Source organism: Nyctibius grandis, chromosome 4, assembly GCF_013368605.1.
Source record: "Nyctibius grandis isolate bNycGra1 chromosome 4, bNycGra1.pri, whole genome shotgun sequence".
NCBI classification, from domain to species: domain Eukaryota; kingdom Metazoa; phylum Chordata; class Aves; order Nyctibiiformes; family Nyctibiidae; genus Nyctibius; species Nyctibius grandis.
In genome coordinates, this window is record NC_090661.1 from 85,629,208 (window position 1) to 85,648,553 (window position 19,346).

At 48.0% G+C, this 19,346-nt stretch overlaps 1 protein-coding gene across 1 annotated transcript; it reads left to right on the forward strand.

Moving 5' to 3' along the window:
* The first annotated feature begins 1,533 nt into the window (after positions 1–1,533).
* TMEM72 (transmembrane protein 72) lies at positions 1,534–7,706 on the forward strand. Its single transcript, XM_068400055.1, has 5 exons — positions 1,534–1,603; positions 5,608–5,674; positions 6,109–6,180; positions 6,917–7,056; positions 7,246–7,706. The coding sequence occupies exons 1-5, from the start codon at positions 1,534–1,536 to the stop codon at positions 7,704–7,706; spliced, it is 810 nt and encodes a 269-aa protein (XP_068256156.1).
* The last annotated feature ends 11,640 nt before the right edge of the window (positions 7,707–19,346 follow it).

A 19,346-nucleotide genomic window follows, 5' to 3' on the forward strand; every position in this document is an offset into this window, starting at 1 on the left:
TCCTGCTGGGACTGCAATGACCAGGTGCTGCTGCCAACACCGCCTCTTCCCCAGGCAGCAGCAGGTGGGGATCAAATTGGTGTCCCCCAGTGAGATGCACCACGTTCGTGCATAGAGGCATGCGGGGATGGTGTCCAGGCCAGCGCTGTCCTGTCTTGGCTTTCAGACATGCCTAGGGCTGCCCCTCTTCAGAGGTGATGTGTCCTGCAGAGACAAGCCAAGGACCCCCAAGCTGTCTACCAAATCCAATACAAATAAGTCAGAGTACCTATGTACCCCACTCCCCATGTCGGAACACGTGTGACCCTGGTACCGTTCAAATGGTTCTGGTGACTACAACACAGAATTATATTTCACTGAGGTTCCCAAGAAGAGAAGTACACATCGCCCCTGCTATGGTTGGCCCAGGTCTGTAGGACTGGAGCATCTCTTTTATGAGGAGAGGCTGAAGGAGATGTGTCTGTTTAGTGTGGAGAAGAGAAGACTGAGAGGGGATCTTATCAACACTTACAAATACATTAAGGGCAGGTGTCAAGAGGATGGGGCCAGACTCTTCTCAGTGGTACTCAGTGACAGGACAAGAGGCAATGGGCACAAACTGAAACATGTGAAGTTCCATCTCAATATGAGGAAAAACTTATTTACTTTGAGGTTGACAGAGCACTGGAACAGGCTGCCCAGGGAGGTTGTGGAGTCTCCTTCTCTGGAGATATTCAAAACCCGCCTGGACATGACCCTGTGCAACGTGCTCTAGGGGAACCTGCTTTGGCAGTGAGTTGGACCGGATGATCTCCAGAGGTCCCTTCCAACCCCAACCATTCTGTGATTCTGTGATTCTGTGACCCTTGGGAATAGATCTGATGTCCTTGTTCCTGTGGTTGCATATCAGCCCCGACACTACCCGAGCTGTACTAATCAGAGCCCAACAAAACCTGCACGGTGAGCAGCAGCCGTGGCGGGGGGCTCAGCTGCAGGAGGCAGGAGGGCTGGGATGCCCTGGGAGCCCCACGACCTGACAGAAATGTGCCGCTCTCTCGCTGAGAGCAAACATCGCCATCCTCACAAATGGTTAACCTGCCGGGAGCTGCACAGCACTAATGACTTCACATGCATTTAATCAGCTTGGGCTTCCAGAGCCTCCTCCTTGGGAGCAGGAAAGACCGTGCACCCCGGTGCAAAGGCTCCCAAAGCCGCACCCCCTCCTTACCAATCATTAATCACTGCCGGGCCAGCAACATGAGCAAGTGGCCAGTGAGCAGGGAAAGGCCAAGTCTCCGCAGCCCCCGCGAGAGTAGCGGGAAGCAGTGCTGACCGGTTCCCTGTGGTGGCAGCTCGCCCTCTGACCACCCTCCCTGGGGAGGCACGGGTGGAGGTGGCCAGTCCTGCACTCAAGGCCCTTTCCTTCAGGAAGGTCACTGGGTCCCGGGGGGTGGGAAGCTCTGCCTGCGTCTGGGAGCTACTGGGCCACAGTGAGGTGGGAGCTCTCAAGAGGAGCTTCTGCCTGGTCAGCACCACAACCTTCACCTCTTCACCATGCGGCACAAGGCGTTTTGGAGTGCCCTGGAGTACACCTGCCGATTGCTGGGCCTCTCCACGGCAGCAGGTAGGAGCAAGCTCTCTTTTTCTTTGGCACTAAAAGGCACTGAGTGGGTGTCGGGACCCCTGAGCTGTCTCCCTGCCTTTGGCAAGGTGCAGCTACTGCCCCATCCTATGAGGGGGACAAGGATACTTAGTCACTTTTGCTTTGGGACCCAGCGAGGGAGAGTGCTGAATGCCTGGCCAGGCTCTTTCTGAATGCTGTGGGAGGCACAGTGAGACATTAGAAAGGAAGGGCCAGCACTCAGCATGGCAGAGGACAAGGTAAAGCACAAATGGAAAAGAAAACTAAATTATATTCTTGTAAAACAGTCATGGGCACAGGCAAGATATGAATGAGACTGAAAAGCAAAATATTCATGGCTGCACAAAACTGCCAGGCTGATTTGTGTGATGTGAAAATGAAGGAGGAGCAGCTTGAGCTGTGCACGGTGAGTTGTCTTGTGCCAGGCAGGATAGAGAGGTCCCAGCCATGGTGGCACAGCTACTGCCAAAGTGCTGCTCTGCCTCTCCAGCAACCCGTCAGGGAGCAGGCTCAGGAAGCCGTTCAGGTTATAGCTGCAGTACAAACATCATAAATTCACCCACCTGGCTAGTTGCATCCTCTCACCTGCTGCCAGGGGCTGCTTGGGACCAGCATCCTCTGGGTTTGGTGACACATCTGAGTGCTTGGTTTCAGGTGAAATGCAGGTGTTTTGAGCTGCCTGTCTCAGGCACAGAATCTCACCCAGAAGGACTGAACTGTGGTGAATAACCCTCTCACATCGGGCATCTCTGGATGGGACGTGGGGAAACAGCTAATGCAGAGGGCTCAGGGGTTCACTCTGGCACTGCTGCTGACTTATTGTTACGGGACAGCATAGGCAGCGCTCTCTGCCTCAGTTTCCCCATCAGTAAAGCAGAGATCACAGTGCCTGATTTGCCCAAAGGCTGGAGGAGTGAACCAGAGGTTCCTGGTGAAAGGTAACTTGAGGTGGTGCCTGTGATTCCTGTGTCAGACCCCCGGGAACATCAGATTCACACACTGCAGAGCAGGTTGCAGCAGGCCCCCTACCTCCTCATTTCCTTTATCAACTGCAGAAAACCATGAGAGACACTTTGCTCAAGTCAGGGGGCAAAGTAGAAAGCACACAGGTCAGCTGAAGAGAGCACAGGCCCCCAAGGACACCCAAAGCCCAGATGTGCTCTGGAAAGTGCCTTAAACAACTGACAAAGGGCAGAGATTTGAGTCTCTGAGTTTATACAAACTCCCCGTAGATAAGTGCACATCGTGATCGGACTGCAACAGATAGGAGCTGGGACCCAGCTTTAACCAGCAAATGCAAATCTCTTCCTTTCTCCATCCCCATTCCCCTCCGGCCTCCATGAGCCCCATGCTGGTCATATTCTCCCTTAAAGCTCCAAGGAAACTCATAGAGACCTTCCTGGGAGAAAACACGAGCTTGTTGCCACGGGAAAACTAAAGCTAGAACAGCAAAATTGAAAGTAGCTTACAATTTGGAAGTGTCTTAGTGGAATATAATCTCTCTCTCCCCTGCTTGTTTTCTTTTCTTCATTTTGCATCATCTGCACCTCTTTCTGTAGTTCTTGAAATGAGCAGCGCAGTTGTCTCTCTGCTGAGCATCACAGAACGTAGACAGCTGCTCTACCGATCTCTCTGCTTTCCCATAGCTCTGATGCATTCCCAGTACCACCTGACTTTCCCAAAAGGCCAGTGAAGAATGGGAGTTGCCTTTGTTTTATTCCTCTATGTGTCTCAATGGAGTAAGAAAACAGCCTATTGCGGTGTTTAGTGCCTGATGAGGTGTGTGAGGTTTTTGCATGAAATGGAAACCATGCAGAAGAAAATCCCGCAGGTTTTGTTTGGAAAAAAAAAAAATGAAAGGGAGAGGAGAGTGTATCAGCCTCACTAATTGATTCTGAGAAGGCCTGGCCAGCTCCATAAGCTGCTTGCAAACACAGAAGATTATCCACCTAATATAAACCTCCTCTTCCCCAGGATCTTGGAGTGTAATGGCTGTCTGCAATGGTGGGGCTACGGGGTTTCTTGTGTGAGAGAAATCAGACAGCCCTGCCATCGACAGAGCCTCATGAAGAGAGATCAAACAGCCCCACAATTCGCTGCAGTGTTTGGGTCATCTCTGCACTTCAGAGATTGAAGGCCTTATGATTTCTGCATCTAGGAGAGAGTCCTTACTTATTTCTTAATTCTCATGCTTTCAACCATTTAATTCCTAATCATGTGCCTTTAGCCACATGGTTTGGATACAATCCAAATCAAGGCAGCAACTAGTCCAAACAAACAGCTCAGAAACAGCCCTTTGCTTCTTGCAGATTCTTCATCCAAACAGCTTTGTGGATAAAGCAGAAGCTGTGCAAAATGGGGAAACCTCCCCATCCAGAGCAGAAGCTCGAGCGTGACAGCCGAGCTGTTGAATTCTGCATTCATGCACAGGGAATGAATGAATGAATGAATGAATGAACTCCACATTTGTAGGGAAGATTATAAATAAGGGTTCTCAGTCACGAGATAGCAAAGGACAATACTTTGCATATAGGATTAAGCAGCTCACACAGCTTCACAGCCCTCTGATGAGGCTGATTTCCCTGTGCCTCTCCTCGGGGCTGGAGAGGCAGCCCCCACAGAGGAGAGTGGTGCTGGGCCCCATGTGTTCCCCCAGCTGACAGGGGGCAGCAGCTGCAGGTGACACAGGGGGAACCAAAGCAAGACTGCAGCACCGCAGCGGGGCTTTGCTTGGCCAGAACAGGAGACCTCTGTGCTCAGGCACAAACCCTAGTCATTGACCCACCTCGCAGGCTTAATGGACACTGGTCTGCATCCCTGTTTGGGAGCCTGGTATCCTTCTCCAGCTGGGGCAAACCACAGCGCAGATAAATGAAGCCAACCTGCACCTCAAGCCTTGGTCAGCATGCACAGAGCAGGACCAGTGGTGAAGCTCCGGAGCACCAGTGGATGGGAACTGCCTGAGCGCCAGGGACTACTTGGTGAGATGTGGAGACATCAAGTGCGGACAGGAGTGCAGTGACTACCTACAGCGGTGCCCTGGCCGGGAGACCTGGGCTCCGCTCAGCCCCACACCACTGGCACTTGTGCACTGTGACTGGCCAGTCACAGACCAACCAACTCGCCGCAGCTGGTGCCAGGCACTTCATTGTTGCACCATGTTGGAAATAGTCTTGTGGAGAATGGAAGGATGTTGAAAGAAATTTTCATGCCCTGAAGCTATTGGCCCCCAACGGCCAGTCAAGGGAAGATTTTAGTCTCACTAATACTCTTAATCCCCCTTAAACTGACTCCCCAGTGTGCTGTGCTGGCTGGGGTACTGAGGGGACGTTCATTCCCTGTTTTTAATCTGCCTGCTCTCATTATATGTTTTTCTGTTTGGCTAGCAAAGCATCTTGATGCCATGGCTACGGCCCTTTGTGAAGGCAGCTGGCACAGTTCCCCTGTCCTGCTGCTGCCCTGCAGCCACCTGTTGGGTGCAGCAGGCCTGGGCAAGCAGGGAGGGCAGGGAGGTGAGGCTGAGGGGTGCTGGGGGCACCTGGGCAGAGAGGCCTCCATACTGGGAGGGTGCAGAAGTGGGTGGGGCAGTGGGAGGGAAGTTCCTGTGGCAGCTGTGATGGAGCGGCATGGCAGGGGGTGCAAGGGACACAGGACACACTGCTCACCTCCCCCAGCTGTCCAAGGCCAGCTGGTATCCCCAGGGCATCTCTCCCCAGCCCACACAGTGGCAGGGCTGCTGTGACAGGGCTGCAGCTCAGATGGGTTTCTGGGCAGTATGTCAAGGCCAGCATTCAGCTCTGACCCTCCTGGCTTGGTGCGTCAGCATGAATCACTGATGCTGGGAGTCCTAATGTGCTGCGCAGCATGGGAGGAGCAGCCTTGCCAGCCTCTGGGGAAACTGGAGCATCGATCCAGGGAGCTGGTGGGGCACCAGAAAGTCGGGAAACAACTCTGCAGTCGTCATCTTTCCTGCCTTCTCTTTCTAGTGCTGATCGGTGTGGGTGTAGAAACTCTACAGCGAGGACAGTTCAAAAGCCTGGCTTTCTATCTTCTGTGAGTATTTTTGCCCTTGGAAACAGAACCAGTGGGGGTGACATGTTCAAACCCCTCCATATGCAGCACCAGACTAGACTGCAACAGCAGCAGGGAGCAGTGTCCAAGGATTTGGGGAATTCAGATCTCCATCTCCATCTCTACGTTTTAGATAAGTAAGCTATTCCTGTTAAAAAAAAATTGATGCTACTGCATCATGCATGCTACTGCAGACTCAGGCAGGCCAGAGGTGACACTGGCTGCAAGCTGACACCCTGGGGACAGAAGGGCTTTGAGCTCTCCTCCATAAACCAGCTGAGCAGAGAGCGTTCAGGTCCCAGCATACAGACTCTGTTGTGAACTGGATAGTAAATCCTGGCCCACTGTGCCCCTTCTGCCACACAGAGAGCATACTCATGCCCAGCCCTGCTCCCCCTGACAGCTCCACCTTTCAGTTTTTCAGGGGTTGCTGTTACTGTCTGTGAAGGCTTCTTCTTTATCAGTTTGTTCCTGGAGATGTGCTTCACGTGAGTAGACCCTCTGCAGTCTTCTCCAGTCTGGGTGGGACCTCCCTAAGGCAATTTGCCCCTTACAGGCAACACTAGACCTCGCTGAGCTGCAAGTGCCAAACCAAAGGTCCTGCCCCTACTGCCACGGCAAGGGCACTCAGGCAGGGGGGAGGTGCATGAGGCCATGTCCACAGCCAGTTAAACCTGTGTTTTAGCCCAGGTTTGTGCCATAATTTGCGGAGCATCATCATGACAAACCCTAGCCTACAGCATCTACTTAACAGACAGTATGAAGCCCTACAATGGACCGGGGTTGAGGGAAGAGCCAGATCCCCAGGGTGAGCTGCAGCTCCTTCCCAGAGACAGCACAGAAGTTTAAGTTAGAATGTAGAAAATCCTTATGTACTTCTCAGAGGCTGAGCACTTCTGCTGTCTTTTAGCATAAACACAAAAGCCCTGATAGCTTAAAGGCAACACTTTACTCCAGCTAATACACACTCAGCTAGCTGCCAGATGGGCAAACACAACAAGAAGAGATGGCCTGAGATGCTCATGTCTGGCAGAGGTAGCCCCCAGCTTCTTCCCCCCGCCATGGGAGGGGCTCAGGCTTTGCTTCCCTTCCCTGACCAACACAGTGGTTTCTTGGCAAGCCAGAGTGAGGATCTGAACCTTTAGATGGGTGATTGTTAAGTCCAAGTCTTCTTGCTATGTGCTTGGTGCCCCATCCCACAAGGACCTCTGTTTCTCTCCCCAGATATGAGCCCGAGTCCCTGGCACAGGCCTGCTGGAATCGAGCTAGACGCCCGGGGAGCTTCCAGAAATTCCTGGCATACACGCTGCTGTCAGTGGCTTGCTTCCTGCATCCCGTCCTCATCTGGCACGTCACCATCCCTGGTGAGGAGCCTGTACTGGGGTGGGGAGTAGTGCAGATGGAAGAAGAGCATGGTCTGTTGGGGGCCAGAGAGGGTGGGGATATGCAGGGTGTTGATCAGTGACGGGGACCACTGAGTTAGCTGGACCAAGCACTGCTTGATGAGCTCTTCACTTTGCCCCAACCCTCAGCCAACATGGCTTTCTCCCCAGGGTCCATGCTGGTGCTCACTGCCCTGGCCTACTTCTTGCTGAGCAAGAGGAGGAAGAGCCCAGGGCACAAAGAGACACATCCCCAGACAGGCCAGTACGTGGACCCTTCAGCCACCGTGACAGCCCCAACCATAGCTGGTGACAGTGAGCAGACCTACACCTTCCGCGGAGCCCAGAGGGAGCAGCACCGCTCACTGCTGGGCCACATGAAGAGCATCCTGAAGGGCAGCAAGGACAGGAGCCCAGCCCCAGCAGCTCCTGCCCAAGCAGCAGCCCCGCCAACCCCACGCAAGCAAGTGCACTTCCAGGAGAAGGTGGTGCAGATCATCCCCTCTGTCAGTGAGAGCTTGGAGGACATGGAGAGCGAGGCTGAAGAAACCATGTCAGACACAACACCCATCCTCCCCCCGCCCGATGCCCCCATCATCCTTCCTCCCCTCAGCTCCACAGGCCTCTTTTGAGCCCTCAGCAGGAACAAGGGCAGGGCAGCCGCTGCCACCTCTCCCTGCTGCTCTAGCAGCTGAGGGGCCCCAAGAGGTGGCCCTCCTTGCCCTCCCTTCCTCCAGGGTGACCACTGTGTCACCCTCTTTTTAAGGGGCTGCCTGCACTACATGGTCCCACATCTTGTGACAGGGCCAGTGGTGGTCCCCAGCCCCCACAGTGCCTTGCCCAGGGGACAGGTGGTGGTTCAGCCAGGGTAGTGCCAGGACAGTAAGGTTTCTGCTCCCATGGCCTCACCTGTGGGTCACCCCTCTGTTACGGCCTTACACATCAGAGCAGCTGCTCCTGCCTAACATCACAGCTGTGGTATATGCCTCCCACAAGGCGGCGGCAGGCAGAAGCAGGGGAGACTGCCATCCCGCAAGAGCAGCCTCTGCTGTGGGCAGTGGTCTCCCTCCTGCCCTCACTGCACATGGAAGTACTCACAGCTGGGACATATCCAGCACAGGGCACCATAGCCTGCAGGTGCCCTCACAGCACCTGCACTGGCTGCAGCAGGGCCAGTGCATCCAAAACATCATTTCAGAAGTGGGCTGAGACCAAACACACCCCTGAGGCTAGCACCCAGTAAGTGCCCTCCCACAAGACATGCTCCAAGCCCTTGGGGACACCTACGCAGGAGCAGGGAGGACCCTGGGGCTTCCTGGTGTCCCCTGCCCGGACAACTCTCTTGAATTAGAAGAGCTTTGGGATGATGTAGCAGCTCAGGTCGTGAGGTTCAGCACCATGTTGGCACAGCAGACCATGTGTAACTCCCTATGTGTGTTAATTATGGGGTCCAGAGGGCAAAGGCAGTAATAAAGTTACAATGTTGACTCACCAGTTGCCTCCATGCCTGCTCTTCCCTGGACTCTTTACCTCTGGCTTAATCCTACCATATATTCTGCCCTTTGAGGACCGTTCACCTATAATCAGGCATTTCTCTCCTATTCAACTCATCCCCTTGGCTGTCTCGCACCTGAGGAGTAAGACTTTCTGCTCCTGCACAGCAAATGCCGTCTCTGCCTGCAGGTACCATCACCAAAACCCTCTCATCAGCATCAGGCAACTCTTTTGGCTGCACATGGGGAAGAGGTCAGGTAGCTGGGTTTTCTCCAACATGGGACATGAGGCCACACTGTCACCACTGCTGGGATGAAGAGTTGTAACTGCTCTGAGTCTGGGCACATAGCATTGGGGTGAGGTGGTCGTAAGGAGAGAAGATCCCTGAGACCTGCTTAGACTATTTATAAGGTAGAAGCCAGTGGGGCTGGCTTTTTTTCTTGGAAATACTTTATTTCCTCTTTTTAAAATCTCAGCTCTGTGAGTCACAATTGCCATGTTAATTTAGGAAAGCAGTGTAGTTTGAAGTGTGAAAATGTGAAGTGTAAGCATTCAAAAATCTGAAGGCAATTGAGATAAAAACCCAATGCTACTTTTTAATAAACTCTTTTTAAATTACTTCTAATTTGGGAGATGGATGGGGAAGAGGGTGGAAGATACTGACTCACAATATTTGACTGCCTGTGTTTGATAATGAAACTGTCCATAAGAGCAGTTTATGAATGGTTGCACACACTTGTTCTTTCCTACAACCAGACACGAACAAAAAGCCTTTTGTTGCATCACCAACATTTAAAATGATAGCTGGTATCAATCTTTCTTTTATAAACATGGTACATGGATTAGAGACCTCCTCCTTCTGGCTGCACAAATTAACTCTCCACCCTGTAATCGCATGCTGGGGAAGAGTCATGTACACACCTGCCTTTAGGAAGGCTTTGTACCTGCAAAAATGTCTTCAGAAAATTGTGCCGGTTTACAACCTAACGCTGAACTACTGATAGCAGCAAGTCCAGGATCCAGCCACAGCTCCAGCCTCAAGCTAGTGTATTCATCGCATTAAGAAATAAAAATAAAGCTATATTCTTCTAAAGTTGGTGGCCAAACAGCATACCTGCATCAACAAAGGTCCCAGCCCAGCCATGCTACCAGGGTACCCACCCTTGCCAACTCCCCCAAAAGGCCATGCTCGGAGCCGGCTCCCCAGCTCGATCACACGTCTGCTCTGCTATTAGACCTGCTCTCATTGGCAAGCTCAGCTTTCATCATCATCCAAGGCTCTTCTTTGAACATTGCATAACTAATTACACACACAGAGATAAGGTTTGTTGGAAAGGCACTGCTCCCATTAGATCAAGTGATCCGCTGAGGAGAGAAAAACCACATTTCTTCAGCCTCCTCTCTAGCTCTGAGCTCCAGGGCAGTCTAGGCGGCGACAGCTGCTTTGCGACAAGTTTTATCCTTCAGCCCTTTACTCAATCAGCCCTATGTTTCCTACCGGTGGGGCAGCAGGGACATCTGGCAAGGGGAGAAGCAATGTAGTGAGAGCACTTGTGGCACCTTGAAGTGTGTGGGGAGCAAATTTCATTGCTCTGTGAAATGCATAAAATGAGTTTGTAATCGTTAGAGTCTGCAGAATTTGGTACTTCCATTTTTAGGCTCATCTTTTGAGAGTCTGATGTAGGTTTCCCTTAGGAAGCAAGACTGGGGGAAGCTACAGGTGAGGTGGTTGTTCAGCCTTCCTGGAGACAGCACTGGACCTGGTTGCTTTTCTTGCCTGCTCCCTTGTGGAGCCCTGGCTCTTCTCCAACCCCACAGCTTGCTGGCTCAGGAGATGAAGGCTGGAAAAAAGCTGCTCGTCTTTCCTGTGGTATTAAATTGCCTGTTCAGTTAAGGTCCATGGCTGGCTCACCCTGGAGTCTGCCAAGAGCTGGCACCAGTGTCAGGAAGGGCTGGGACTACAGAGCCGGGGGCAGGATGCTCGAGAGGCAGCCCAGATGGGCCCCAAACAGCAGCAGATGGGTGCTCTCCTGCCATGGGAGCTGAGCTGCTCCCAGGGTTGTCCCTGCCAAGGAGTCTGTTTGTACAGACTCCCCCGCTCTGCTCCTCACTGCTCACCCCACCCCTGGTGCTATTTGCCAGCTCCATCGGCTGACAGAGCTCGTTAGCTCAGGGGAAAAATAATTAGGAAAAAGAAAGAGGGTGGCTATCCTCTGGGGTAATGAGCCAAATAAATTCATGGAAGGATGGACCAGCCACAAAATGAAGGGGATGGGGGATAAAAGCACCCCTTTCAGAGGCAGCAGGCTGTTAGAACAGCTCAACTGCTTAAAGAAATGCAGCCTCAGGCTTTCTTTAAAATCCCAGTGCAAAGGAAATGTTCAGCCTCAGGGGGTGTCGGATGACTTTGCAGAGGGCTCAGAGATTAACTCAAGTGTGCAATTCTGTGTTGGCTTCTCTCCCTACATCTAGCTGTGAGGGGCATCCCAGGGGCTACTGAAAGCACCAGAGATGCTGTAGAGAGCTGTTGGGGGGCCTGCATGTGAAAAACTCTCATATATGCAGGGTAATTACAGGAAAAGAAAAAGAGGAAGGACTTGACACTATTAACTGTGCAGTGCAGTGATATCTGAATTTGAGCTGCCTGAACTGTAAATCCACACAGCACCACATGAACACTGCTATATAAATTTTGTCTGCATTACAGTTAATTCATGATACAGCTAATCCATTGAGATTAAGCCACTGAGCTAGAGCTGGATGTATAAAGCTATAAACTCCTATGGATTCACATACTGAAAGGAATCAAGATGAATCATCCAAAAGAAATACTTGTGTAAGGTGAAACTCTGTGAGGTAATCCTGGCAGAAATAATTTTCAAAATTTCCTCCAGAGATTTCCCTGTATGAGGAAAAATTTGCCTGCTTTGCATGTACCGTGTGCATTGGAAACACTCTACAATGCCACTTGACAGCCACCATCACAACTTAGTGAACTTGTACGTTGCAAGCAATTACTTCATTTTACATTTTACGTGAAGACAAAAACAGATTTCAGTGCAGGCTTCGGTTACAATTCCTCTCTGCCTCCAGTGCACACCAGCATAAGTAGCTGTTGCACAACCCTGAAGGCAGGTACACTACCCGCCCCACCACAGTGCTCCTACCTCATGTCAGGTGCTTAGATGGTCACCTTCCAAACCCCCTCGCTCCCCCCAGGGACTCTGGGCCGCAGTTTCTCTGAGCACTGCTCCCTGTTTGAAACAAGGATATAAATGTTTTACCCATACAACAGCAGCGTTAGAAAAATAAGGTGTATTTTGAGAGAAAACTGTTCAGTTTCTGCAGTGTCAGTACTCCAAATCAGAAATGCCCAACTCATACCTGCACATGCAACACTGGCAGCAGCAAACACTGGTATTGGCATCAGTGGCATGGACGGCTCCTAATTCATATCCACATGCAGGAGAGGACCTGTCTCCATTTGACTACAAATGCTGCATGCTTACACACCTGAAACCCTATCACTCCTCAGCCCTGCACCTTCTCCCATCCCATTCAGGAGATTCTCCCATGTGCTGGGCCAGAAATGCAGGTTCTGTTTTGGATGGACTCCTGCATTTTGTGCTGTGCAGGAAGTTACAGGAACCAGAAACCAGGTCCCAAACCTACCTGAGATTCCTCGGGGCTGTCAGCTCCCTTATCTGCTTGGCATGGCGTGGGCAAAAGCAGGAATCTGGCTTCCAGCCACCATATATCAGCTTGCATTCCACTGGTGAAATGACTGCACTTAGGTTATATTCTAGTGAAAGATTATGGTACCTTTAGGAAACTAATTCTAGGCAGCTATTCACTCAGCATGTGACTTTACTGAATCCTGTTTTGAGGCTCTATGCAAAACACCAGGAACCTGATTTTCCAACCCAGGTCTTTGGATCACAGACTAAAGAGGGAATTCATATTTCAGACAAGGAAAAAAAAAGAGAAAAAAAGAAGAAAAAAAGGAAGAGTAATGTTTCCTGACAGCTCCTCCTCACCCTAGCCTGTACCTAAAGGGGACTTCTTACAGCACAGGAGGAAGATGTGAACAGCACCTTAACACTAAACCCCATCCCACTCTCATCCTTCTGCCCAGCCTCTCCTTCATCCCAACCTTTTCCACCCCAGACCTGGCCTCATTCAGGAGAGTTATTTAAAAAGAAATATCATCCTGATCAATCCATGCTAAAAAAAAAATATGCATACTGTGACATGATCGCACATTCCTCCCTGCCCTAACTCTTCTTCCACTGCCTCTCTAAAACTCCCCTGTAAGAGGGGCTGGGTTTGGTACTCAAGCAGGTACTCAACCTTGCTTATCAGCCCCCAGCTCCCTGCTGGCACCCTGCTCCCTGGCTGGTGTGGTGCCTACTGCGCTGCTCTCCCTGGAGCCACACTTGCTGCTGCTGTTTTGGGTGAGGCTTTCAACACTGCAGAGGGAGAGAGCACCAAATTGTGCCTAGAAGGAAAGAAGGCAGCAGCCACAGAAGACAAGCTGGGCGAAAGGAAACTATACAGCATCCTGAACTAACCTGTAAAGTTTTTCTGTTCTTTTTAGGCAAACCTCACCTTCCAACTTTTGATGCCTCCTGATGTGCTACAAATTTTGCACCATAAAAAAGCAAGTTTGTTTTTTCAGTAACATTTTGTGCTAGGCTGTATTACTTCCTGCAATAAGAGTATACAAAAAGAGCTCTGCTGCACACAAAACTAAGCTGAAGAAGCTCTTCTACATTGGTTGCTCTTTCGGCCACATGCAAGAACTCTCAGGGGGAATTTGGCATAATGACGTTACTTTTGAATTTGATATAGTAGCACTACATTTCTCCATTTCAAGGTGGGAAGGCTTTTTTCAGGTTCTTGGTTACCCCTCTCACTGTTGTGCCTATTGAGGAGGCAGTCCCCTGCATGGGATCAAGCCTGTCCCCAAGCCCAATCAGATGAGGGGGGCCACATCCCATTTTATGTCACAGTGCAGAGCTAAGTCCCCATTTCACATGCTCAGGAAAACTGAGACTGCCAATGAAGGTGCAGGGGTATTACAACACTCAGATCCTCGCCATGCTCCCAGATCTGGTGGGTGAAGTCAGGTGGGCCAGGCAACTTGAAGCTTTTCCCTGGGCATATACATTTGTAACAGCACAGCAGGGAAGCTTGATCCAAGAGGTCTCGAGGGGAATGGATTGGGAAGGGAATTACGCCTTTTAGCTGCACCTTTCCCTCAAAACACCAAGCCCAGGCATGAAAGTGAACTCCATCTTATTCCTCTCAAATTAATTATTATTCCCTCTCAGCATCTCTTTCTCATGCAAACATCTGCAAGCTCAGAAGAAATCATCAGCTACATAAATGGAGTAAGTGTGTCTTCTCCAGCAATAGACATGTTATGTGTTTCACATTGGGACTGCATGTGGTCACAGTGTAAAAATATGACAATCTTACTGTCAACATCTCTCATGTGGAAGTGCCATAAGAAGGGAATTGCAAACAAATTCCTGCTGACTGGTTTGGAAATGGAGAAGGCTCTGCTGTTGTCATTGCTTCTCCTGGCTGTTACCCAGTACTAAATTATCGCACATATGCTGTAATTATTTTATCAACTCCATCCTCACTTGTTCTAGGATTTCTTCACTTCTGACCAGTAGTCACAGGCACAAACATTCCTACATTCAAGCCGATTCCTTCTAAATCAAAACCCCAAACAAAAGTACAACATAGTCCCTCTGCTAATGTATTTATCAGATAGTTATAAATACAAATTATCTTTAGTTTTCATATCCTGATGTTATTCATAAATTGCTGTTACTGTATGTCTGTTTTCCACTTACATAGCACTTTCAACCATGGAAAAGCTGGCACAAAACGGCAAAATATTTTTTGCTTTGTGTCCTGCAGCTACAATTAAGACTGCCCCAAACTCATTAATTACAGCGTTGCTCTTTCCTGAAACAGCACCGCGTGTGTGGGTTACTCATCAATAGTGCACACTGCGTTTTCAGAAAAGGTACCATGACAGATCATGCGATACAAAGTACCAGACAAGGCAAAGGAAAACATACCATGCAGAATTTATATTGCCATGGACTTGTTATTGCAGCCACTGTGCTGACTCTGCCCTGAAACAGCACCCTGCGTGCCATTCCAGACAGACTCTCTGCTTTCCTGTTACTTGCTTAGAGCTGTAAATGACAGCAGAGAAATACCCAGAGTTCAGCTCCAGCTGCCTGCCCACCCTAGCATTTTCTGTGATTTCCACTCTTGTGTGGCTGACACCTGTGAAATGCTCATACAGCCACCCAGGACTACATGGAGCTACCATGAAAAACTTAGGTTTGTTACACAATAGTTTTATTAACAAAAGTAATCATTGGAGTTATTGCCCCACAAGCAGCTAAGTCAGTAAAACAATTTAAAATGTGTAAGAAAAATCAGCATAGGCAACGTCTTAAACCTTTTTTATAAGACTATATCTCCCATGTTACTGGCATTCTGATGAGCCATTCAGAGGTTTTTTTTTCTTGCTAAAAAAAATTGTATGTCTCAGGCAAGCACAGTGAAAATTACAAGTTGAATGGGATTCAATCAAAGCTAGTCTCAAGTAGAAAATAATTAATAATACTTTGCAATCAAGTTTTGCAGAGTTTTCATGTAACAGTAATTAGAAATTACAAGATAAATAATATTTCTGAAAACATTCATTTCTTTTGGCAGTTTCAACATTTTTTAATGCTGTAGTTACAAAGATGAAAGATATTTTTATTAATAGCATTTTGCCTTTGTTCTATCCTTTTAGGAAAAAGTCTGACATCTTTGAAAAGTTTTCTCATGAAGCTGTGTAGGTGTGTATAGGGCTCAATAACCGCACAGGATAGTTGCTAAGAAGAAGTTGCACTGAAGCCAAGCAGAAATTCTGTTTTACTATACTGTGGCTTATATTTCATTTGATCTATCTAATCATGTTTAAAATCTGATTTATTCAAAATATTCATGAGAAACTTTAATAGACCTCTGAGTTCACAAGTCTATAAATTTACTCTGCCTTGGATGAATCTCTCACAAATGGACGTGTATGAAAAGCAGTCAGGAAATAGTTTTAAGGGGAACATCTTAGAAATCACATCTATTATACATGCCTGATATTCAGAAAAAGACCTGAGGCAACATGTTACTTTATAGTCTCTTCTACAAGAAAGAATATATTGAGATTCAGGAGGATACCTGGGTCAGGGAATAGAGTAGGTAGCATGGACTAGCCTAGACTAGACTAGACTGGAATGGAAAGGAATGGAATAGCTTCAGCTAATATAAATGCAATTCTGATGTAGGTGTAATTTCAAGTTGTCACTACTAGAAAAGTGGAATTGCTGAGGGTTGTTCTTTGATGCACCAGGACTGAAGTCCAAAGGTAAGTTAGTGATTTGGTTTTAAAATTATGATGATTTCTCAAAAGTACATTTTTCCCACATCTGTTTATCCCCTCTGTAAACTAAAAAAGGCCATGCCAACTGCTGTATAGTCTGGAGAAAGAGACCAATGGTATGACATTGAAATGTTACTTCTTCAGATCAGTAATCTGATTTAGCAGAAGAAATTCCATGACTAGAAGCACTGGAATTTCACTTGGGATATTGATATACATGAACATTTCATGGGATGTTAAGGCATATGGTGAACAGAAGAGAAACAGTGGCGAGGCAAGGAAATGCATATGAGGATCATGAAGGCAGAATAGAAAAGAGTACGTGGGAAAGCTGAGAAACAGGAGGAATTTATGAAAGGATGAAGAGCTGAAATAGGACAGGTAGGTAAGAAAACATGACAAGATACTGAAATGAAAATCAAACATGAGGGACAGGAGGAGCTGAGGGACATGCAAGAAAACAGTGGGAGTAGATGACATTAACAGGACTGCAAAGAAGACATAAGTACGGAGGAGTAGACAAGGGACAGGAGACTGGCTAGGTTAGAAGCTGGCCTCACCTCATGAACAAGGAGAGGGTAAATGAGGTTTTGTTTCATTCACCCCAAGCAGAAGTATGGCAACATATAATTGAATTTGGAACTGAAATTGTCACATATATTAGGAGTGATTACTGCCCCTTCAAAGACCAGAAGGCAGAAAAAAGCAAAGACATACAATCATAAGCAAAGGTGGATACATGATAATTGATTAACTACCCTGTATAACCTTTTCATCAGCTTTTTAATTCTGAGATAGTTTGAACACATTGTGCAATGTGCTGCTTCTTGCAGCATAGCTGTGTGGTTTCGTGGGAGGAACAGCGGGACAACATGCACCACCTCAGTGCAGATGGAGATGACTGGATGGGACTGAGAGACATGGCGCATCAGGGTGTGTATGGGAATGGCACATTCTTACAGCACCACGACTGCAGCTAACCAGCTTTTCCTCAGCTCATACGGGAGATACCACACCTCTTCATGCTACAATTGTATTTAACAAACCAGGTTCATCATAAATGACCTCCACTATCTATTACAAATAAACAAGACAAATGTGCATCGCGTGGTAAGAGCCTGCTATTTCATTTTGTGTCACTCCAGTAAACCCACATTGCTTTGATGGGAAATATCAGGATGATTGTCTCCAATTAGGCGCAGTTACGCTATTTCTGATGGTGATTTCCCAGACAGAAACGCATGTGTGCATGCTGGGTAGCTGACGCATAGTGTATTTGGTGTTTCAAAGGCAGCAAACCCTCTGGGATTAGCACGCTAACAGAGCTAACCTCTGCAGCACATGCTTTTCAGTTACACACCCTCACTCAGTATGTGTTGTGCTGATCTGTGCAAACCCAATTGCCTGTTGCATGTAAGGAAACATACCACAACTGGAAGAGTCTGGGCATAAAGTAACCTCACCAGAGTTAATACCAAAACCAAATACATCAGTAATGGGAAAAAAACCCAAAACCCCCCTCTAACCTGCACAACATCAAAGAACTAGATAAAAAAATATGAAATTACCTATCAAGTATTCTGAAGTCCAAGGATAGTATCAAACCCTATGCTCATACTTGCCATTCTTGCAGGAGCTATGAAAAGCCATAATTTAAATTATAATGGTGTTATAAATTAACAAATTCAGTAAGATTTTATTGAAAGGTTGGTTGGCACTTCTATTAAAATTGCTGCTCCTGGATTCATGAGAGGATATCAGACATTCAGATCCTGTTCAAAGAGATGCCTCAGTCATAGAGAAAAATCTTGAAAACTGGGAGCTCCTCGTGATCCTGGAGAGCTCATTTATGGCTTTGAATGCAGAGAACTGGCTAGTCTGCATCGCCTGTGAAAGGGAAAACTGTTTAGAATTCCTCTCGTAAACGACCTCCCACTTTTCATTCATCCTTTTTTTTTATAATGTTCAGCTACCAATAGTGAACATTTTGCAGACTATAGACGTTCACAAGTTTAACCAACTTGTGCCCATCAGTCATCACAGACGGAAAGCTGCTTCTACATCTGAAAATCTGCTGCTGCTTTGCATAAACCAAATGAAGGATACCTGCAAATCCAGTCTTCATTATTTACTAATATTTTTGTAAATAAAGTGATCTTTAACAGATAAGGATAAAACACTTCACACCCTCCAGACATGATCCAGCAAGAAACTGGTTCAGCCAAAATGAATATACACAAAGCCTAGGACAAATCCCAGAGGCAGGCAGGATGCCCAAGGACATCTCAAATGGCACTAAAACCCATGTTTTGTTACATTCTGTTGATGGATCCGTGAACTGATTACTGGCGCCTCAAGTAGCTCCTTATCTTACTACACTCCTCTTCTTTGTCCAGTGGCCCATAGGTAGCAATGGCCAAAGATATAAAAAAAGAACAGACTAGTGGCTGAAATTCTGTGATTCTGCAAAAGATTTTTCCTCAAAATTCCAGCTGAGGTGAGTTGTCATCTAAAGGAAAAAATAGCCATTGTGAGTAGAGGGTTGCATATGCACACCCTGTATGCATATACACCCTGTATTTATGATTTCACCCACTAGTAGTTGACAGCTGGTGTACCACATAGAGAAGTCGGTTTGCCACAAGCAATTATCTACCTCTGGCTTTGATTTTAATTTCTAATAAATGAACTCCAAGGCTGTAATTCTCTGCAGCCTCAAATGAAAATTACAGACTAGTGGTGGCAGAAACCATGTCAGAGCTGACCTGTCCCTGATGCTGCTCCCCCTCCCTGGCGCCGGTGGCATCGAAGAGCGTGGGGAAGGCATTGCACATGGGAAATTCATCATGTGTGGGGAAGGCATCATGTGGGAGATCTCTTGCTGAGCTAGGCAATCCCACAGTGGGGAAGGGAAGCCTGGCTTCTTCCACAGATCATCCCAATGGCCCTACTCAATGTCCCTTGCTAGGACATAAGGTGTGACAAGGACATGACATGGTGACATGGTTCACTTCTGTACAATCTGGAACAACCTCCAGGGTGTTGAACATGCCAGATGAGATTTCACACTATGCAAAATGGTAATGTATCTTTCCGTGTACATGCCAAAACCCTTGGAGACTGGGACGTCCCATCCATTTTTAGGTGAGTCTTACAAGGTTTTCTCTGAACAGATCTAATTTCAGTTCCTCCCTTGTTGAAACTGAACCATGCACAGACATGCAGAAAGGAATGACATTAAATTCAGGGTGCTTCCTAAGCTGTTGCCTTCTGTGGAAAACAAATACTTTCTTATAAAATTAAAAAGGTGGGTGCCCAG